This window comes from Salarias fasciatus, chromosome 23 (assembly GCF_902148845.1).
Source record: "Salarias fasciatus chromosome 23, fSalaFa1.1, whole genome shotgun sequence".
NCBI lineage: Eukaryota > Metazoa > Chordata > Actinopteri > Blenniiformes > Blenniidae > Salarias > Salarias fasciatus.
This window is the reverse complement of record NC_043766.1, coordinates 9,816,931-9,840,656: the sequence shown is the minus strand read 5'-3', so window position 1 is coordinate 9,840,656 and position 23,726 is coordinate 9,816,931. Positions and strand designations below refer to the sequence as shown.

At 37.8% G+C, this 23,726-nt stretch overlaps 1 protein-coding gene across 3 annotated transcripts; it reads right to left on the bottom strand.

The window, feature by feature from the left end:
• Positions 1-5,672: 5,672 nt before the first annotated feature.
• jak3 (Janus kinase 3 (a protein tyrosine kinase, leukocyte)) lies at positions 5,673-23,636 on the bottom strand. Of its 3 annotated transcripts, none has more exons than XM_030083550.1 (24): positions 23,479-23,636; positions 21,278-21,484; positions 18,855-18,972; positions 18,529-18,646; positions 18,051-18,196; positions 17,578-17,881; positions 16,829-16,951; positions 16,556-16,713; positions 16,357-16,468; positions 14,369-14,549; positions 13,527-13,651; positions 13,252-13,383; positions 13,053-13,140; positions 12,081-12,205; positions 11,714-11,852; positions 11,447-11,598; positions 9,923-10,073; positions 9,240-9,367; positions 8,898-9,087; positions 8,241-8,365; positions 7,768-7,940; positions 7,100-7,217; positions 6,893-7,006; positions 5,673-6,470 (listed from the first exon to the last, which is right to left on the bottom strand). In XM_030083550.1, exons 2-24 carry the CDS (start codon positions 21,474-21,476, stop codon positions 6,351-6,353), a joined length of 3,339 nt encoding a protein of 1,112 aa, XP_029939410.1. In that variant the 5' UTR covers positions 21,477-21,484; positions 23,479-23,636; the 3' UTR covers positions 5,673-6,350. The 3 variants fall into 3 exon arrangements, with proteins under 3 accessions (XP_029939410.1, XP_029939411.1, XP_029939412.1); XM_030083551.1 differs by lacking the exon at positions 23,479-23,636 and adding an exon at positions 22,972-23,052; XM_030083552.1 differs by lacking the exons at positions 21,278-21,484; positions 23,479-23,636 and adding an exon at positions 20,509-20,656.
• Between the last annotated feature and the right edge of the window lie 90 nt (positions 23,637-23,726).

Genomic DNA, 23,726 nt, shown 5'->3' with positions numbered 1-23,726 from the left:
TTGTTGCTCACTAAGCATCTGGCGGAGTAATGGTGGACAAAACGAAACCTAACCAGCCGGAGAGCGCATTACGTCATTCCTTTCAAATTCTCCCAAAAAAAATGCTGGTGCCGGACCGGCACTGCAACTTTCAAGTGACAATTTAGCGCTGTTAGAGGTACTTGTAATGAATATGTCAGGGCACATTGTACACATCATTAAAAATGTGTAACATATTTATGGTGGAAAATAAGTATTTTTAAGGTTGTAAAACTCCTTAATGCACCTTTAAAATCTGATGAAGAAACACTGAAACTGGCACACTGTTGGAGTTTCATGACTTCTCTGCTATATTTCCACTATTCCTCATGAGTTGTGTAATTATTATTTTTTTAATGTCAAACTCATCAAAAGTTAGTTCAACACAATATATACATTTTACACTATAAAAAACATTTTTATTATTTCAACCATCATTTATTCAATCCTAACTGGCACTGTGATCAGTAATAAATTGATGCTCTTGCAGAAATGCAAAATAAAAGGGACAAGTTGTTTCAGCTCCAATGACTAAAAAAACAAAACAAATGAAACAATGCTACTGATATTTGTTCAATGATCTATTCACTCATAGTTAATGGCAATTATGGATTAAACTGATTGTTTCAGCTGTCAAGACCGACCAGCTACACCAAAGTGGAAAACGCCAGAGTTTGTTTACAAGTTTGCATAAGGGATCAATAAAGGATCTTTTTTTTGATTATTTCAAACTACAATCATTCATTATCACTGCATGCCAAATTGTCACAAAAGGCACCAAAAATCTTTGCAGGTATAGGAAAATTGCAAGTTCACAAAGCTGTTAGTCTATTGTGAGACTGTTTTTTGTTTTATTTTTGTAAATTTAAAGTCAAATATGGGCTCAAAGCATAAACCAAACTGTCGGATCGTTATTGTCAAGGTGTAATCCTTAAATCCCCTAATTCAACTATCTGTCATGCATAATAGATCAATAGAATAACAGGCACCAAATACATTCCCCTAGCACATGTAGATTCTGCAAGCACCAGAGGTTCTTTCCCCCTTTATGCACCCGTTTGAGTCTGTTATCATAAACCCGTTCAACCTCCTCTGTGAACTTTCCTCCTGAATTAATAACACCTGTAATAATTACACGAGTTACACAGAAAATGAAAAAAGTAACATCAAGTTGAAACGACACCTGTTAATATGGTTCAACTATCATAGCAATGGGAAATACTGTAAAAAAAATGTATGAGATACCATATTATCTACGGGTGCAACTATGGTAATGGGTTATTCTGCATAAAGCATTTATTTAACTTCATATTTGTACTTTACTATGTTGTTGTTACCATAGGTGGATATTGAGACAGCATCCGTTCTGATCATTATTATTATATTGTCTTCCCACACATTAGATATAAATCGGTTCAGAGCCACCAGCATTGTTTGATTGGAGTTTTTTTTTCTTATTTTAATTATTCCTATGTAAAATGTATGCTGTACTCAACCCATTCTAGGTTGTGCTGTATATTGAAACTTAGTAGTTGTGGGTGTGTTAAACGGATACTGTGGTATTGACAGTTGCAAAAAAAAAAAAAAAAAAAAAAAAAAAAAAACCTGCAAGAATGTTTTCTCAGGGTTAATTCCGCTTTTGAATTTAAGGTTTTGAATCATCCTTATTTGCATGGACTATTTATTTGTCAAGACATTAATGTATTTGTGCCTTAAATGAAAAATAAATGGAAATGATTGATTGTTTTGAGTGATTTTTTAATAAATACAGAAATGAAAAAGTAACAAAGTGAACCGTACTCTGGAACTGTCACACACCATTTCCTGTAATCATCTTCCATCAACACATAAGCTTGGCTCAATAAAAATTAAAATGTAAAATTATGTCTTTCATTTTTATTTACCTCTTGCTTTTTAGCTAGTTGTCTGTGGTTAATTTTTTTTTTTTATACCAGGCTGATTTTATCAATACATGAAAACAGAAAGGACTGGTACATTTAAATGCCATCTAAAGAAAAGAAACAGCTGAAACAGGATTGAAGTCTGTACACAAAACACTTTTAATGTAATTATTATAGATTTGGCACTAATATTACGGAACATGAACACTGAAGAAAATGAGCTATGGAGCTGCTACAGGGGTGACGCTCTGAGGAAATCAAAAGACACCCGAACCCTGACTTCTGAAGTTGCTTGTTTGTTTTGGAGAATTCAGCAGATTAACAGAAGAAAAACACCCTGCCTGGGATTTCATTCCTGCCTACATGGACACACAGCATGCCTTGCACATATAGGTGATAATACTGTAAATAGCTCCATACATTCCAACATCGGTAAGTCAGTTTTTACAGGCCACCTCAAATGACAAAGCAGCAATGAGTAGTGTAGAGTCCCTCTTTGGTGTGATAGTTTCACGATATGTATGAAACCCTCTGAATTACAGCCCACTGTGACTGTGTGGAACAATGCACTGACGTAAATTCAATTTATATTACACAGTCACAAGATCACACAAAGAAATGCTGAGCAGCACCAAAACACACTTAACCATCGATTATAATGCTCGCATTTCATAACTGCACATTCATAATTAGTCAGTCGTGATCCAGCTGCAAATTGGTGGCACAGTGGTTCCGAATTTATACAGCACTTTTCATACAATTTAAAAAAAGCAGCACAATCACAATCACTTACCTATTTCATTTGTTCAGTGACGGCATTGACAGTAAAGTGGACATTGTGAAGAGCTACAGGTGTCAAGTAAGGAAGTGAATGCTAAAGAAACCATGTGTTACTATTTCAATATGTAATCCTTGTTCTTTTTTTTATTTGGAGTCTGTTGTTTCTCTGGAAACACCTATTAACTGAAATCCTTTAACTGAAGGTGAAGTTGAGGTTTTTTACGGTCACCACTTGAAAACAATGAAACCCAGATTAGCTGCTCTAGTTTCCAGAGCAGTAAGCAGTTAAGACAATTAGTACGCATATTCCAGACAACAAATATGATGAAAATATGGGTAACACTTTACTTGAAGTACCCAGTATAACACATTATAAGTAGTTATAAACACTCATAAATGATCACAATGCTTTATAACCCACTATACAGCATAGGATTAGGGTTAGGGTTAGGTCCTGATGTTAGAAAGCATTGTGATCATTTATGAGTGTTATACAGGGGTGCTTCAAGCAAAGTGTTACCAAAATATGAATACAAATACACACATTGAAGTATGGTGCTGCATTTACAAGCACTATCAACATAAATGCAGTGTATAGGTTAATAAGATAGTGTATATCAGTGAGTCAGAGGACTTTGGGTGCAGGGAGTGATGGTCGTCTCGTTATGGTGTAGAAGCTGCTTTATTTTATCTTTAGCGTCCGATGGCGTCTTCCTGAGGCAAACGGCGAGAACAGAGTGTGTGGTGTCTTTACCCTGGCTTTCTTTTCCACTCTGGTAGTGTAAATGTCTGTGTGTGCAGGCAGTGAAGGCGCTTTGCTGCCCTCAACCCAGATCTTGTCATTTTTGAGCAGCAGTCGGTCAAAATGCTCTGAATGGAAGACGTCAGCTAGCAGGTGGTGAGAGAGACGTGCCTGTTTGAACTTCTTGAGGAAGTATAGTAACTGTTCCTTCAATATCTGTTGTCAGTTGTGTGTGATCCAGGTCTAAGTAACAAACTCCCAATAAATATACTTTCAATATGTCATTTTTGTGACTGTTTTTCTCCAGTGTGTAATTTTAGTTTTACTGAGGAACAATTCACATTATATAATTCAGTTACTACTCTGCACAATATGTATGAATAAAACATATCAGTCTTCATTTAGGAGTCAATAAGTTTATTCTTTCAACAAATAATATTAATTCCTGTACTAATAAGACCTGGATTTTATACAAGCATAATAATTTGAATGGCTGCTGTTGACAATGCTATTGTGTGAAACTTTGTAAGAGTTTTTGAAAAGGGTATGTTGTATGTTAAACAAGTAATCTTTTTCTTTTTTGTTTAACAAACATAATAGCAGCTGTATGTGACTACATATTGCCGAGAGGTGGAGACTTCATACTTCATACAATCCCAAATTCTTTTGTGTTTACTTGTTGTCCATGGCAGAATCAAGCTACACATTATTTAAGAGCAAATTAAGTAATAACACACAAAAGGTGGGATCCATCCATTGTTTATACTTGTTGCCCTCTAACCTGCCCCAGATCTTCTCAGCATTCATCTGTTAGCTTCGATATGAGACCCAGCTAACAATGATTATTTCCATATTGTGTTCATGTATGAAATACAAATAAAGCATAAAGACAGAGCGAGAGAGTGAAGAGAAGAAAAAGAGTGCAATTACATGCAGAATTATCCGGGAAGTGCAAGTTTAGGATACATCTATCAAACTACCAACCAGAACAGCAGGAGAGACCTAATGTAGTCCAGCCAATAGTCCAACACACCACAAGACAACAAGGTGAAAATGAATCCACATGCAGAATATGGAGAGTGAGTAAAGACCAGCGTGATCATGCAAATGTGACTGTGATCATGCAATTATGTCGTCTGACCTCTATGAAGATCAGAAGCAGCTCTGAGAGGCCCTCAAAACCCAGACGGTCGGCAGAAATCCCAGAGCCCAGACCCCAGCCATCCCCCCAGGAGACATCCACGCACCGGCCCAGAGGGGAGCAGAGGAAGGCCCCAGCCGGGACCCCCAGCAGCTGCTGCTCCGGGAGCCAGAGTATCACTACCCCCTACTTTTTCAACACTGTTTAAACAATCTTTTTTTTTTCTAATTCTTTGTTAGTCCTGTCACAATGCATTACATTTCAAGAAAACATACTTTTTAAAGAAACAAAACTTAACACTCTTTGCAAAAACTACCAGTGTTAGTTACTTAGAATATTTATCTGCCTTATGTCTTCAATTCAATGAACAAAAACATTTATGCTCAGAAAGCATTGCTCAGATAAACAGTCAATTTCATAAAAATTGACACTGGTCCAACAAATGCAACAACAAAGCGGGAATTTTCTATGTTAACAAAACTTATAAAGAGACATGCAGATCATAAGGTTTGAATATTAATTTTAATTGTTGATTTACTCAGTTGCAATATCAAACTTTTATTTAAAGTATATTTTTAATTCCTTAGTTCAACCTCTTGTTATGTGTGATCCTTATTTAGTACAGGCACAGGAAAGCGTGGGTGCATTGACATGCATCGTTGCTGCTGATTCGTCTGACTCAGTAGAGGTTAGAACTTGGTCAATTTATTGCCATATACAAGTATGTACAAACTCACATTGCACACTATATCAGCTAATAAACATAAGATTGATGAAATTTCTGGTTTCTGTTTTGTTAAATAGAGGATTGTTCAGAGGAAAAAAAATTCTGCTACAAGCAGTTGATCTGCGACGGTCACGATGAGGAAGTGCTGTGTTAATGTGGCTACACGAGTTTCTTCCTGTCACACACTGAGGCTCCTGATTAATAATTAGTAACGTGTCAAGTTGTCACTCTCTCACTTCTTCAGGCTTCAATTATCAACCTATCAGCAACAGTCAACTGTGAAAAAGTCATTTCGCATTGACAAAAAACACTTAATTTTACCATGGGCACAAACCATCTAAATCTGTGACTCATCTCACATTAGGCATTCAAAACTAATGTATTTTATTGTGTAACAAAGAGAAAAAGTCACAAAGTCAAAACAGCATTACAGACACATTTTTAAAATGAGAAAAGAAACAATAAAAACAATAGGAAAGTAAAGCACATGTGGCAAAAACAGCTGATTTCCAGGCAAAGCTTGTCCTTGGTGAGTTTAGCAGTTCTGTACTGTTCTGCTCAGTTGTATCCAACTATTCTATTTACTAATGTCAGATACACATATGGTAAGATGTATTTTTATATTTCAATGATGCATACATGCCTACAACCTGATATTCTGTATGCTACTATTTTTATCTTCTCATTTTCCACAGATTCGAACTTCAGAGTTGAAAAAAACAAACTTATTTTACTAAGTTTCTGTAAGTACAACAATGTTTCTTATGGCTTTGTCATGACAGAATCTACACATGTCACTGTGTATTACATCACTAATAAAGTGGTGTGACATGGTCATTATTTAAGGTTACTCTGAGGCTGAGGACAGAGAGCGCCACTGCTGATAAACATGCAATTATTTGTCAGTATTCTGTTGGTGCAAAACAGTTTCTACCCGTCACTGATATCTACTCCTCTGTATTTTCCCTGAGACAGTGAACTAAGTCTTGTCATCCAGTTTTGATGCTGCTAAGCGTGTGTTTTTAGGCGGGAGACTCATTGTCAGCCTTTGGCGTTTTCTCTGTCATCCTGTATGATGGTCTCTATTTGGTTTCCCAGAGTGGTGAAACACGGCCGTTCGTCAAAGTTGTACTTCCAGCACTGCTTCATCAAACTGTACACCTAGTGAAGTAAAAACATGAAAACAAAGTGAGAAAATCATTACACTAAATAATTTTAATAAATTACATGTGTGGGATAAGTCATTTGAGATTATGAAAGCTGCAAGACAACAAGAAACAAACCTTTGGGATGAAGGGGAGAGTAGGAAATACAATCTGCAAGAGGGCTAAACTGACACCGGAGATTGTAGGTTGTGTATTCAAAACATAATTTAAGATGTTAAAAAATAAGGTCATTATAGTCATTATAAAAGTAATGTTTTGTTTGCAAAATCTTTTTCATCTTTGGAGATTTTTTAAAGGAGTGGGTGTCTTATAAATCAGAGTTCAATTCAGACCAAATATGGCAATACTGAAAATCATCCAGAAAGGCTTATCTATACAAGAAATCAAAACCTGTGACAGAAAACAGCAAGAGGGTACCTTGGGTGGACAGGCCGGAGGAACTGGCAGCCTCCAGTTGTTCTTCAGAATATTGGCCAAATGCATTGAAATTGAGGTTCCTTGCACACTGTGGCCAATCTCCTGCATGAAGAGCTTTAAAACAAACAAACAAACATTTTTTTTTAAAGCAAAATGCTAATCTGAAGGACACATAAGAAAAAAAACCCCACAAATAAACTTTCTTACTCTTTTCGGATTGCAGTTTATGTCACAATAGGAGAAGAGCTCATGGAGAACAACCCCAAAACTCCAGACATCTGATTTGTGGGAGAAAATGGACTCATTGATGGACTCTGGTGCGTACCTGCATTAAAGGAGAAGTGTTGGGCCATTAAACCAAACACATTTATTGTTTTTGTGTACTTTCAAACAATGGTTTGACATTTTGGCCCATGTATTTCTGCATTATGCAAGTTCCCACAACATTAAAATGTGGGCTTCATAAATGTTCAGTTACTGACAATACGTTCCCATTTATATGTCGCCATCAGTTCACTTCAGAAAAAAAAAAACAAAAAGAGAAAAAGTTGAATCTGCTGAAAAAATTACTGCAGAAGTGGAATTATTCCCAAAACAGTTTTTTGCATTTTTGAGGAGGAACTCTATGTAAAGCTGAGATTGGCAGTTCTCTCTGGACAGTATAATTTACACCATAAATAATTTGAAATTCCCTGGCTTCAGAAATAGTCATCTTCTACAATTCTGCCCACATAAATGTAAGTATAAAACCAATATTATTTTCATAAAGCTTCAGCAACATCCAGGGCACAATGAGGAGTAATAACTACGATACAGTGAGTTCCTGGAGGGAGTGACTGGATCGGCCAAACTGTCCCTAAAACACACCAACCCACCAGAAGATTGGACTCTCTCCAGGATGTGTGACTCGGTAATATTCCTTGTCGAAAGGAATAACTTTGGTCAGTCCAAAATCAGCTATTTTCACCAGTGAGTCACTTGCCACAAGAATATTTCTGGCTGCGAGGTCACGGTGAACATAGCGCAGGGTCTGCAGGTACTCCATGCCCTGTGGAAATAAAACACAGGAGACATGATCTTATTTTCTCAGGTTGCTTGAAGTTTGTTACAACCACTGAGAAACAATCATAATAAATATACTATATGTTTGTCTCTCCAGTGTGTCTTCCCTCTTTGCTTCCAATCATTCACTCACCCTCATGTGATTCACCTGAGGAGTCAACTTTCATGTCAAATGGCATAAAAACCTTTAACACAGCTTATGTGAAGAAGGCAGGCATTCCCATAGTGAACACCAGTTAGGTACATGATCAAAATAAAAAAAATAACAATCAAAAATCCTTCTTACCTTACAGATCTGAGAGGCGAATAGCAGCATCAACCTGGTGCTGATGTTGTGTCTGTTATTATCCATGTAGCCAATGAGGCTGCCGTGAGGAAGATACTCCATCACTAAACTCATGCTGAGGCGACCTGGGAACAGCAAATTTTAAATGTATCTGTATGTTGGGAAATTTTCAAGACTTGCATATAAAGTAGTAGCATTCGACTCTGTAGAGAAATAGTCACTATTCAAATTAAAAATAAAGCTTTGATGCAACAAATAAAAAAAGCTAAACTTTGAGCAATAACTTTAAATCAAGTGATAAGTGATTAAATAAATAAATAAATAAATACATAAATAAATAAATCAAGTGATAAGGTTTCATGTCATGCATTCCAATATCATTTCATTGTTATTATCACTCTAATAAGGTTGATCAATCAAATATAAAAAAAAAATTACACTGTTGTTACTACACGTAAAAGACAAGTCACAGAGTTCGCCGGTGAACTGCTGGTGAAAATGTCAAAATATGGCAAAAGAGTCTAAAACTTCTGCTTCAACATCAGTCATATGTTCATCATATGCATCTGGTCAATTTATGAAAGAGCTGGTTGTCAAATATGTTTTCAATGCAGAGGAAAGAGTTTTAGTTTTAGTTTGTTTTTTTTTTTGTCTTACCCATGCTGTAACACACGCCTCTGTATTTGACGATGTAGTCGCAGTGTAAAACACTGAGTGTGTTCACCTCCTTTTGGAAATCGTCCAGGGTCGACTGCTTGTTGGGCTGCAGCCTCTTCACAGCCACCAGCTCGCCTGTGTTGTCACCCAGCGGGTCGTACCGGCAAAGCTCAACGTTGCCAAAGTTTCCCTGTACAAAGTCACATAATGACGCCCAAAAGTCAAAATAAATGTAGCTTTGTCTTTCATCGGATTAATCTATCAGAAGATTCCAACAGGCATCGGTGGCATTTAGGAGTTAAGGCAAAGAAACTTTTCAAAATACTGCTGTTTCACACTTACTTTTCCCAGTGGGGAGATGTAACGAAGATGTCTCTCCTCAAACAAAGCCTGGTTGTGAGGAACCGAGCTGAGAGCTCTCCACGCTGGGTTCTGTGTGACAGGCTCGGTCGAGTGAAGTATCTCATAATCTTTAATGAAAGAAACGTAATAGATAAACATATTTCCTTTAACGGTGCAGCTGAAGGATTCCACATCCATACTGACAGAACACTGTGAGTATAGATGATGCAGTTCTACTCACTGTAGAATGTTATATAGAAATAGAAAGTTATAAATTGTGAATTTTATGAGAATATAAACACATACCAACTAGCGCAAATAAAAAAGAAACAGAATGAAAACCACATGAATACAAAAGAAATTTGATTATCGTTTCCTTGTCTTGTGGCTTTTGCATTGGTTTGATACTGGTGAGCCTTTATATACATCTCACTCTGCCAGCAATTAATTCAAAAAACTTTAATAAATGTGAGGCTCAGTACTTATTTGAGGCCTGCATTTCTATCTGAACATGTGTTATAGACACAGTTACAGAAAACATGAAGAGAATAAAAACAAATATGAATATGATTAATGAATTACAGTGTGGGTCTATTTAAGGATTCAGACATATCCCGAACCGAAATGATTCAAAATCATATAGTTTGGAATGATTTGCAGCTCGGTATACCGAACATCATTACCTGATGTGATGAGACTGTTGAGTTGGCGGATGATGCTGCGACAGGAAGGCCTGAGAGCCGCCTGGTAGTCCATACACTGAGTGATGAGATCTGCCAGCTCTGCCCACTGAGAGGGCGGCAACTTCTGGAAACTCTCATAAAACTGCCGCTTCTACAAAACAAAAGCATTAGCAGTATTAAACATTTACTGTGTTAGCTATTGAGCAAAAGCTGATGATTTGAACTGTATAATTACCTTTACCATTAGTGTTGTGATCACAAGAATTAACCAGGAAAATGTTTTGATTTAGTAAATATGAACACTGGTAGTGTTCTAGTTGTCTTTAATTATATTGAATTATTCAAACTTAAACATCAGTCAAATGATATCTCCATCCTTGAAATCAGTGGCTTTACTGGAAGTGAGCTGCACTGTATAGCAGTCCTCTGGCACAATTTAAAATTTTCCGTACAGGAGTCCACCTGATGCAAAACAATGAGTCGATACCAACTTCTGCAGAAGCCGAGAACAAATTAATTACATAAAAAAGATGTCAAATAAAAAGACAAATGATCAGAAGTAGTGCTGTCAATCAATTCAATATTTTCAACTGACTAATCGCAACTCTGACCACAATTAATCACGATTAATCCCATTATTTGTGAACTTGAAGTCAACACACTAAATCACCAATTTAATGCACAAAAATGGCTTTATCTGAATCTTTCAACTTAAGAGGAGCAGTTTCACTTCAGAAAGCACTCAGAAATGTGGAATTTGAACCATGCAACATTTTCAAGTTGAGATGCTCAAGGGAAGGCCAGTCCCAGTTTCCCTTTCGGTGTTGAACAGTCCAAAACAGAGACAACCATGGCAGGATATTTGTAACATTTTCAAGCTTCAAATGAGAAATCTAATCCTCATAATTCACCTGAACTGCACAGGGATGAGAAAAACGATGAAGTCCCAATGACAGTAAAATGAGTTTTCTCTCCAGTTTCTCTTCTTTGAACCAACTGCTAACCCTGAACCTAATTCTGCGAATTATCACAAATTTAAAAAAATGAATTGATGACAAACCTCTAATAATTACATTAATGACAGCACTAATCTAAAATACTGCATGTGGTGGAGCTTAAGGTAGTTGGTGCCGGACAGCAGCATCATTTTTTTTTATTTTTTTCAAAGAAATCATGATAAAAATAAAGTGTAAGAGTAAAAAATATGAATTGATTTATTATGGCACACATTTTTAACATTAATTTATTGCAAATGCAATAGAGAAAGCTCATAATTGTTAAGGTTATTAAGTACTGATGCAAAACTCCTCCTATACTTTTAAAAATATTTATTAAAAAGCATAAACTACAGGAACACATCAAATGAGTGCAGAACTAATACCACATTACATAAGCTCTGCAGACTCTGTAACGCAGTGGTAAGGTATTATCAATAGACGTCTAAATGCTTTCAAAACCTTGAAGTGCAGCAGAGTTGAATTCAAACTGCAGATCTATCCAGTCACTAGTTAGATTCCCTTGTACCTCATCGAGGTCCCAGCCTTGGAGTGGTGAGTTTCCATTGTTGAAGATTTCCCACACGGTGGCACCGAAGCTCCATTTGTCACATTCAAGGGTCAGGTCATCAGGGGCATCCAGTACCTCAGGGGCCACCCAGGGGATCCTATCCAGGACCACTCCAGGGGAAAAATATCAACTTATTGCCACATTATCAGCTCATGTCTGTGGTTTGAGACAAATATGCTCTGAAGTGTTGGTATGACATACAGTATGTAAGACTCTTAGACTTACCATCAGTGCCGAGCATGGCCACGCTGATGCCGGGGTCGCTCAGCTTGATAAAAGGACTGATGCCCTGAGACTGATCACCCTCTCTTGCCAGAAGCAGATTTTTGGCACAAATATTCCCATGAACAATGTGTTTCTCTTCCTGCAAGACAGTTAAGAACACTGCAGACCCACAGCAGAGAAAACATCCAGGCTGAAACTATTGCTGATAAAATTTCAATGTCAACTGAAAAAAGGTTTTTAGCAATTATGACCCTGCAAGGACAGATACTAAAAATGTGATTTCTGTTGGTTATAAATTGCCATTGAAGAAACCACCCAAACAGTCCTGCTCCAAACTGTTTTTTCTATATTCAATAGTCTTTCTTACCAGAAAGTTGAGGGCAGATGCAAGCTGTTTGGCCACATCAAGTTTCCAGCTCACTGACACAGATCTCCCTCGCTTCAAGTAGAGGTCAAGGGCCCCGTACTTGACAAACTCCTGTACCATGATGTCTGCAAAGCACAGTGAGGTTTGTTTCTACAGCTGTGTTTCAAACCAAACAGAATCTAAAACACCCGGCTGCGGAGCAAACTGGGGTCAAATGAGGACTCATTTTGCTTTTGTTTGACACTGCGGTGTTGCAGTGACACACTGGCTCAGTTACCAGCAAATTCTCATGTTCACTGGTATAAGAACTGATTCCTACTTTGCATTCAGTTGAACTGATACCAGTTAGTTGGAGAAAAGATACTCGATAATCCAAGTCTCAGCAATAGCTGATAGAAAAACCTTTATGAACCGCAACAGCAACTAAACATCTGAGATAAACTACCAACATCTACATAGGAGCAGGCAGCTGTCAACAAAGAAAACTAATGTTTATTTATGTCTGCTAATATGCCACACACACACACTGAGGATACAGACTAATATTTCTTACAGCTGGACATCTCTCATGATGCTATCTGGAAAAGAGGGCTTAGTTCAGGATTAATGGTCGGCTCACCCCCTAGTAGACAGTAAACCAGAAATTAAGACCAATGTTTCAGGTAATTCCTAACAGTTGGTTCATTGAGCAGGTCAAAAAGAGACATCAAAATTATTCTTTAACAGGTGTCCCCTCGAAATCAAGGAAATCTTCTTTTTTCGGTTCAGATATTAATAGAACAAGGAAAATATTATGTAGTTCGAATGGCAGGCACAGTGCGACATGATTTTGCGGCACATTTCCACTGCTTCTCCACTCTCCAAACACTATCACATTCACCCAATTTAAATTGTTAGCATCCATATTTGCTTCAAATTTATGCAGCATACAAATACATATATTCGGCAAAGTGCAGCTTCCTCTCAACTTACTTTGTACTCCATGAACACTGACACCATAGACAAGGAGGAGGTGTTTGTGGGAAATCTGACTCATCAGGCTGGCAGATTCAAAGAATGACTGCAACAAACGAGGTGGAAAAACAACATGTTCAATGTAAATAAACACTTATCAAGTCTTTCAGGATTCAGCAAAACAAAGTCGAAAACGTTTTCTGTTGAGGCCACCCACCTCCCAGCAGTTCTTGTGACCAGCATCCAGCTCTTTGAGCAGGACCTCTGTTGTGTAATTCTCACCATCACGAATGTCGGTTTTATGGCCTCTGTAAATCCGAGTGAAGGAGCCCTGTCCAAGGCTTTCATCCTACCACAGAGCATATATACAGAAACTCTATCTAGGAACACTTTCCTCATAAACTTTTACTCACTTTGATTTCTGCATACCAAGTCTGAATCTGTTACTCAAAGAATAATTTCAGAGGACTGTCCTGAAAACTTAACACTTACCCATTTCAGGTCTTCATATTTGATCATGTGGAACTGGATGTGACTGAACTGATTTCTTTCTGGTGTTGGAGATCCATGAGTTTCCACAGCGGTGCCATTGCGGACGATGATCAGATTGGTGAGTTCTTTGGGAGCAGAAGAAAAACACTATCAGTTCACGAAGGCTATGAAAAGTGGAGTTATTTCACTGCAACGTAAAAATATAGAAACTGGAATGATTGACCAGAAGTGGTGTGACTACATGAATGTACAGCATATATGCTTTACATTCAAGTTCAAACATGTACAAAGCTTGGGCTTTTTTCTTTGTTTTGTACTTTAGCAACATGATCAGCTTGCTTAAACAAATATACATGTATGTATGTATGTATATATATATATATATATATATATATATATATATATATATATATATATATATACACATATACACACACACACACACATATATGTATATATATATATATATAGAGAGAGAGAGAGAGAGAGAGAGAGAGAGAGAGAGAGAGAGAGAGAGAGAGAGAGAGAGAGAGAGAGAGAGAGAGAGAGAGAGAGGTTTTTAAATGTTTAATTCAGAGTCGGGACTCAAACCAAGCATGCATCTTGTAGTTTCCTACTATCTGAATAATAAGGAGCTGCTCAAACTTTGTTTATTCAGGTCAAGGCTTAAAACTTTGTTGTTTTACTGTTTTCCAAAAAATATCAGTCACAGTTTTAATGAAAAAAAAAATCCCATGAATCCTACTTGTCCCTAAATGATTCCCATTGTCCCCTATATCTAGAAGAGATCCTAACATGGTTATTTTATTGCTGTTTGAAACTATCGTACTTGAGAGACATACCTTTGGGTCGAGGTGGGCAGCAGCATCCCAACTTTACCGGCACTTCAGCCAGCAGCAGCTTGTTGTGTTGATAGTTGGTAGTGAGTGCCCTCAAGCTGGAAAATGATTTGTGGACTCCAGAAAGTGTGTATTGTTCATTTTTAATGATGAGGCAGTCTTTATAATCAAGTCCAAGTGGGGTCTGCAAATAAGCAAATATTCATTCATGTAAGATCATAGAAAGAGGTTGAGTGATGAGTAAGATGGTTGTGGCTCTGTTTGCCCAAAATGTGTCTTTCAATCATGTTTGATCCTGTCTCTCCCTGTCCACATGTCTCACTATATTTGAGCAACGATGCTGAACCCTGATTTTTTTTTCTTGATGCATGATGGAGCATTGGTAAGGCAGCCATCAGCACTGCTGTATGAAGGAATCAATGGATGTCTGAATCAGTAGAAGAAGAAAAAAGAACAGAACAAAAAAAGGAAAAGAAAAGTGCTATATTAATACCATGCTGGCCTCCTGATGAGGAAGTAAGGGAAGTATCTTAGTTTTTCCTTCTCATATGTTGTAAAATGTTCTGATCCACTCATTAATTTTATTTATGCATTGAGGTTCAAGGTATTTATTGTCATTGTCCATGCTTTAATAATTAAACAAAATTTGTTTCTTGGGACCAGCAGCATACACAGACAGAAAATTAAGAATAGAAGAGCAAAAGGGAATAAAAATATTGGAATATAAAAAAAAAAAAAACAGTGCAGCATAATAGACAACTAAAAATAATGGTGCAGTTATGATGGTGTGGTGCAGCATTGTGACTTCAGTATATTTGTTCATGAGTCTTGTGAGTCATGTGGAATCCTGTTGTTCTATTGATAATGCTGTGGAGTATTTTTAACGACATGCCAAAAGGCGTACTCCTCCAGATTTAGTCCTTCTCCGGTCAATCCGTCTTTTCAACGCAGTCCTGCAGTGAAGGGACTGCTGCACTGGGCCACAGAGTGGTGGCCGTCTGTGTCAGCTGGTTGGTTTTCAGCAAAGGTTGATGAACAAGTACCACTTTGACAGAGATGTGCTAGAGAAACCCAGATGAGGGAATGGTACCACAACATACACACCCTGCTTGTTCAAGTCAACCTCGTCCAGATTATTGTCTCCTCTGGTTGCAATGTCTATGTTTTTATGAAAACAACCCAGTCTGTCAGATGACATGATTAAAATCCTCTACAAACACAAAAATATGCCTCTGGGTGTTGATTCTGGAGTGAGCTGACAAGCACATGAAGCGTCGTGCCAACATGCATGCTTGAGGGAATGTAGAAGCACACCCGCAGCACCACCTTATACTCCTGCGGTAAGTAATACGTCGGATATTTTCTCAAAACCTCCACAAATTCCAAGCAATGCTGGCTGACCAGGACACAGTCTGGGTACCAGCTAGTATCAGAGGCTGTGGTCATTCCCTGACACTGATATATAGAGCTGTGTGTCATCTGCATAATAGTGATAACAGATGTTATTATGCTCTACGATTTGAACCACAGGGAGCTGGTGTTAAATGAAAGATACCCAAGGATAGAACCTGACATATTATTCAGTGGGTTTTTTCAGGGTAGTCTTTTTCTTGAATGAGTTTATTTGCCTTCTGATGGACAAGCATGCTGCTGTCCAGACTGTACATTGCTTTCAGCAAGGATTGATTTCACCACCCTATGACCCTGAGTTTAATGAAGCAGTTTGGTGCATTTCAAACATTGTATTCAAATTTTTAAGATTTTAGTGATAATATGTTCCCCCCCCCCCCCCATCTTTCAACATTCCCAGTTAAAAGCCTGTACTTCCCAGGCTTTATGGGCGACTGCAATTGTAATTTTTTTTGTTGCATCTAAGCACCACAGAAAACTGAACGGCAACACCAATTTCTAACAATACGAAAACCATGCAGCTGTATCCACAAAATAATTACTGAATACACTGTAGTTTAGTCAAGTTTTTTTGTCTTTACCTGAACACAAACTGTGAGAAAGAAGTTGTCATAGATCTTGGGACTTTGTCGAAGAACAAAGGAACCTCCTTTGGATCCAGACTTTTTCAGCTTGTTGACCGCAAACTCTGATCTGAATAAAAGAGATAACAGATACGCATTTTTCATTCGTGCATGTGAAATGCTTGTACCAGAATAGGCACTTGCCAAAGTGACTCACGTGATTGGGCCATGACAGTGGTTTTTGATCCCTTCCAGAATACTCGGTGGAGCAATGTCTTGACAGAAGAAATGACTAGAGTCTGTGGTCAGTCTGAAGTATCCGTCAACAAGTGACACAAATGATTGTGCTTCCTTGAGAGTCTGGAACATGGCCTCCTATCATGCAAATTATGTGGGCAGAAAAAAGCATATATTTTCAAATTCAATCAGTTTTGTTCAAAAAGAGTTGTAAGGTTTATTTGTTTGTTTGTTTTTTTGTTTTGTTTTTTACCAAGCATCTGTCATCCTTGCGTGTTATTGAAACCATTCTGCTGTCCTGTTGAACCTGCTCATGACACACTCTCTTTACACTGATGTCTATGATTTCTTGAAAGTCGCAGAAGGTCTGCCAGTCCTAAAAATGAAATGCATTTGTGTTCATTTAAACCAATGTTTATGAATGCATGAAGCATGAGTAAAATTTTTAGGCAGATAGATGGAGGAGAGACAGGACAGCATCAGCCAGACAGCATTTAAAGAACATAGTGACCTACGTTCAGCCACTTCAAGACAAATGCATGAAATTGACCTGTGCCATTTGTACTGCATTCTTTGAAAAAACATGTTAGCACAACAACATGTTGATGTTTCACCTCTCATTAAAAAGACTGCAGGAGTTAGGTCTTCAAAGACTAATCAAAGATTTAAAGTGAGAGGCCAAATTTTTATTATTATTATTATTATTATTTTTTTTTTTAAAGAAGAAGCTCAACTAAGGTTTCATTATCTGTTTTTGGAAATATCATGACCCGCATGACTCATATAGGGTAGAAAGCAGGAGACCTGCAATATCATAGCTCAATCTACGGGCGAGAAATCATGTCTAAGAAATTCCACCCTTCACATCAGGATTTCCCCTGGAATATTCAAATCTCTTGCACTGTTAAACATGTTTGAAATGTAGCAGGAAGTGAATTATTAAACAGTAGTTGTTAACATATGAGGGATATCCCCTCATATTGAATTTGAACTCGTTCTTACCAGGTCTTCATCAGGCTGATCACTCCCACTGGTTTGAATGCCCGTTTCCCCAGTGACTCGCACAAGAGAGAAAGGAGGCTTTGACTGTGAGGAAGAATTATTTACACGAAAGGTTTCACTTCCCACAACTGGGACAATGCCAGCCAAGTCAATCAGGTACTTGAGTTTCAAGCCGCAGTCGTCAATGGAGCAGTTGCTGAGTTTCTTTAATGAACACTTGAGAGTGTTTCGGATCCGATACCGATCCAGTCGGTTTCGTCTCTGGATGTCGTAGCGATGTGACTTGGGAAGGCATGATTTGTAGCTGAAGAGAAACATTGTTGACCGTGAGGATTTTAGGTTACGACAGTTGACTTGATATTTTGTAATTTGGGAGAAACTGGTAAGAAAGGCCAGCAAAAATAGTAAATACATCCTCCAGATTGTTGCAGTAATTCAGACATGCACTGATATACACTTTGCATTATAAATACCTGACCGTCTTGCAGAGTTCCTTTATGCTCTGACGCTGCTCTGTTGCCATTCTCGACAAGTCCAGCACTGCAAGACCAAGGCATTCGTCTTGGGTGCTCAAAGGTGGAGCTACACCAGCCTCGCTTGCAATAAAGTCACTTCGCAACTAAGCATAAAAATAAAACAATTCATTGTTGTCTTTATTGTTTGGATATTGCACTTAAAGTAATTCTGAGCACCACAAAATGCTGAAAATATGGACAGAAAACAAGACTTAAAAAGGTAAAGCATGCTAAAAAAAACAGGTGAAAACAAGCATTACTTGTACAAAAAAAAACAGCTCTATCGTTTTTTAACTTCACTGATAAATTGCAACGAAGAACCTTGAAATGGGTTCAAACACTCAACGTCATTTGTATTTTTCTTTACAGTTGTCCACAGACCTGTTTCATCAATAAACTGTTTTCATTCCTGTGAGTGGATAATTGTTTACTTTACCTGAGCAAACAGATAATCAATGACACCGCAGTCAAGCACTTTAGAGCCTGCGTCTCTTGACAGACTGTAGCGATAAGATGCTCTTGGTCCTTGTCCAAACCAGTTTCCAAAGAAGAACCTTCTCACACACACACACACACACACACACACACACACACACACACACACACACACACACACACATTCAGCATTTATCCTGGGAACATTCAATGTACTCTCTTATCCTCATTCAATTGCATTCTTCTATATACTGTATACAGCTGCAAACAACATTTTCCCAATTTGAAAAAAAAATGCATGCATAATATTCGAGAAGTTTGACCAACCTGACTCGAAAGTTAACTTGTAAGTTCTCATCTGAGTCAAACATGTGAGATGGAGGATACCAAATTGAGAGATCAGCAGATGCCAAGGCAAAAAGATTTAGGTATACCGGTAGGATTCCTGCAAAAATAAGCAAATTAAATAAATGCTGATAGATTTCAGCAGTCAAATGGACATGAAATGGTGTCATGCCATCGAGATGAGACGTATGAGTGGCCATGATGATGAAGCAGAAGACAAAATAAACCCTTGACTTTTGGTTAAGTGTAGCTACTAAGTGTAGCTTCTAAAACAGATACAGGAAGGCGTTTTAGCTTATGTAGTTTAAAGGTTACCTTTCCTAACATAATGAACTTATGTCATTTTAAAAGGAGTAAGCAAGCATGTTATGTCAGCAGGTTTTTATCGTCTACCACCACCAAATTGACACAATCCTCTCCAACTTCATAAACGACTCACAAAATGCAAGGAAATTAGTTCTAACAATGCTTCTTTGCCTATATCTTAGGAAATCCTGTTTACTCCTCTTCAAAACTGCACTACATTTGTGGAACAGGCAACAGGGGTGATTTTGTTGGTTGTTCCTGACTTTTGCCAAATTTTTTGCTGGAAATACCAAACAGCTCTTCTTTGCTGCAGCTATTAGCCTTTATTCTTAGTTTCTGGTTCCCCGATGTTAGAACGGGCCTTGGTACAGTGATCACTTATGGTGTTTGTTGGCGTACTAAAGCAAATGTCTGAGAGACGTCGCAGATTGACTGTCCCAACTAAACAACAACCCAACAAGATAATTTTCCAACTTGTCTGCACTGTGGAACTTTAAACACTTTCCCACAAATTTTCTGTCAAAGTTTGCAGGATGACATGTATGCTCTCTGCCCAGACAATTCAGAACAGACTGCATGGAGCTGATCACTAAGAGGCCTGATATGACGATCCTTCACCATCAGGAAAGTTTGTACCCATTTCAGCAAGAGGTCCACTGGAACCTAAACATATGGAGGAATGTTATGTTGTTGTCTCTCTCCTCTGTTCTGTGCTTTCTCACTCTCTCTCAACCTCCCTGCAGGATCTCTGACAGTGTTCAATTGTCAATCATTCAATCCACCAAATGGTATCAATATGTTTGGCCTTGACAAAGAACATTTGCTAGATTTTTCATGGTTGAAACCCACATACACCGCTCTGCTGCTCTTCCTATAAATGCATGCACCTTAAAAACATGGTACTTTTCATTAGGGAAGCTAGAAAACCAATCGGAAAGCGCAGGCCTCCACCAAACAGGTCAGTTTGGCGTTGGCAGAAGTCATAAAGATGCCTTCTTACACTTTTTAAGAACTGGAAAGTTGGTGTCAGTTGGGTTGTAGTAGAAAATGAAACCAGCGTCTTGACTGATGTCTACTTTTTTAAATAGGTAATTAGCCTTATAAAACAACAATAATTTGTTGAAAATTTCAAGAAAGGCAGCATTCATTCATTCTGTCATTCATTTGCTTTTGCTATATCTAACCAGCAATGTTGCAACATCATGTATATTATGATGATGACGACGATAACAAAATCCTATGAAACTATTACTAATAGCTGGGGAAGAAGAAGAAGAAGGCTGACACTGAATATTTTTATGCAGAGACCGTTTAGTCAGAAAATTCTTACCACATTTCTTAGCTGCTTGAATGCAGACGTTTTCAGCAGATATGTGACCAGATGAAATCTGAATCATTGTTGCGTCTTTTGTTCCAGGGAAGAAGTAGATGTGTACTCTTAGATTGGGGGTTGTGCTTGAGCTGGACCTCTGGCTACCTCCACGTTCTCTGATGACCAGAGGGGTCGACTCTTCCTTTCCGATTGGTTTTCTAGCTTCCCTAATGAAAAGTACCATGTTTTTAAGGTGCATGCATTTATAGGAAGAGCAGCAGAGCTGTGTATGTGGTTGAAACCCACATACACCGCTCTGCTGCTCTTCCTATAAATGCATGCACCTTAAAAACATGGTACTTTTCATTTGGGAAGCTAGAAAACCAATCGGAAAGTGCAGGCCTCCACCAAACAGGTCAGTTTGGCGTTGGCAGAAGTCATAAAGATGCCTTCTTACACTTTTTAAGAACTGGAAAGTTGGTGTCAGTTGGGTTGTAGTAGAAAATGAAACCAGCGTCTTGACTGATGTCTCCTTTTTTAAATAGGTAATTAGCCTTATAAAACAACAATAATTTGTTGAAAATTTCAAGAAAAGCAGCATTCATTCATTCTGTCATTCATTTGCTTTTGCTATATCTAACCAGCAATGTTGCAACATCATGTATATTATGATGATGACGACGATAACAAAATCCTATGAAACTATTACTAATAGCTGGGGAAGAAGAAGAAGAAGGCTGACACTGAATATTTTTATACAGAGACCGTTTAGTCAGAAAATTCTTACCACATTTCTTAGCTGCTTGAATGCAGACGTTTTCAGCAGATATGTGACCAGATGAAATCTGAATCGTTGTTGCGTCTTTTGTTCCAGGGAAGAAGTAGAGGTGTACTCTTAGATTGGGGGTTGTGCTTGAGCTGGACCTCTGGCTACCTCCACGTTCTCTGATGACCAGAGGGGTCGACTCTTCCTCACTCAAATCCATGAATGCGTCTAAAAAAAATCAACAAAAAGGTGATGATCGTGTTCTATCACCCTCAGATTAATATGAGTCAGAGCGTAAAAAAAATATACCAATTAGAAAAGGAACCATGATAACAAAAAAATCAGATCACAAAAATGATGTTCATTTTATTTTTATTTCTCAATGAAAGAAGTGATTTTGATCTCTCACTTTTTCTATTTAGTATTTGCTCTTGGATATCTATGTTTACGTCTCTACTCCGTCTGGATGCGGCACCTGCTTATCTCATTATATTTTTGCATAGTTATTAGTTGGCAAGGATAATTTTTTTAAATCCCATTTAATTTTATGATCATTTTGATAATTTGTTTCCTTTTTCCTCAATTCTGTTTGAACACTAATAATATATATTACTGTTAAGTCAATCAAATAATGTTCAGAATGAGGAATTTCGGTTCAGTATTGTTTTTGTAATACTAAGCACATTATTAAAATAAAGGGGCTGCCACTCAGTGGAGTTTTATTCTTTGTGAGAAGATTGGTTGAAAGGTTTGCTTAACAGACTAATAGAATTTTTTTTGGTGCACACAAAAAGTATCCACTAGTCACAAAGGGACTGATTAAAGTTTTGCAGATGCAAAGAAAGCCAATGAACTGAAAGAGATCAGAACAATACATCAACAATTTAAAAGGCTGTAAAACAAGAAAAAACAAGACAAAAACACTTTATCAATACTTAAAACCTGAGATACAGATTTCCTTAATAAAATATTTGTTCTTTACCTGAAGACAGCTGTACACACCAGTGTTTTCAGTTCAGACTTAACGGGCTGATAGCTTCAGCAGCCTATAGTCACTGAAAGCTTACGTAAACATCTTGTTTGCTGGAGCAGTGGATTGAGGCAGTGTGGTGCTCAGAGAACTGCTGCTGGTCAAGGGTCTCAACCAGAGACCCACATTGTTGACCTGTGACCGGTCACCACTGTGCGACTTCAACCTGAGGACCTCAGACTCCAAGTCTGCTTCACTAACGTCTGGGCCACCACTGCCCCAGCTAGTCAATACAGTAGCATCATTTAAAAAATTATATAAAGAATATAGAGGCTAATCCTCTATATCCATCAGTACTGAACAGTACGTCACAGCATATTTAATACATAACATAAAAACATTGAGGCACTCCTTGTGATTGATGTAAAACTTGATGTTTACATTAGCATGGTGTTTTAAAATCATCAGCAATAACAAATGTGAAAAAAGTTTAATTGCTTTAACCAGTTACACCCGTGACCCTTAACTCCATGAACTTTTAAATGCACACAATCCTACAACAAGCATATCTTCCTCATCCAGCATACTGCTAAGCTGTTTCAAAGCTCTCACTCTGTCCCCGATGAGAAGACAGTTACATAAGTGAAACATATGAGCAGATAATGGGTGAAAGTACCAACACAGTTTTACTTCTAGTGGTTAAAATAGGTGTTATTAGTAAATAAAATTATTTATAGACTCATACCTTAAAATGTAAGCCAAAATTGTGTTGACTTTTTCTCTCTCAGTGTGTGCTGACAGGAAGTTAAGTCAGATTTCCTGTTTTACATAAAGAAATATGACAACACTTATTCAGGGCGCTCATGTATCTGAGCACGCTGAACATGTTTGTCTTCCTCTGCCCACATCTTAAAAAAAGAAAAAAGAAGTGTAACATACCAACACATTTTTTCCCTCAGGATACAGATTGTAAATTGTGAGGAGATTATCTCAGCTCCCTCTTGCTCTCTCTCTGTTGAACTCAGACCTTGCAGACCCCACCACTTTTTTTTTTATGTCACTCAACACTTTAATATTGCGAGTTGCAAAAGGAATTATATTCTGTCTAAACTTTAGGCTTTGAGTGACAAATATTCTAAATAGCATGTTTCAAGAACAACATGAAAAAATAATAAATTTTTTCCCAAACGTATGAAGCAAGTCAGTCGGGCAAAAGGCTTTCTAAAGCTTTTAAAGGAAATAATTGTCAAACCTGTTCAGTCACATTCAGATCCTGACGAAGTGGCCCGCCAACACTTGATACAGCTGTCTGGTTCCCATTTAGTGCATGTCCTGGTCAATTTGAAAACAAAAAGAAGATTAGTATGAGTTGCAATCGTTGAAGTAACTGCTGTTAGTCGAAAAATCAACTCATCTGTCATTACAGGAAAAGAGAACCACCTGACAGCTGTGGTTTTTTTCTCTTCTGCTCTCAGTTTCCTGTTGTAGTTGCAAAAAACC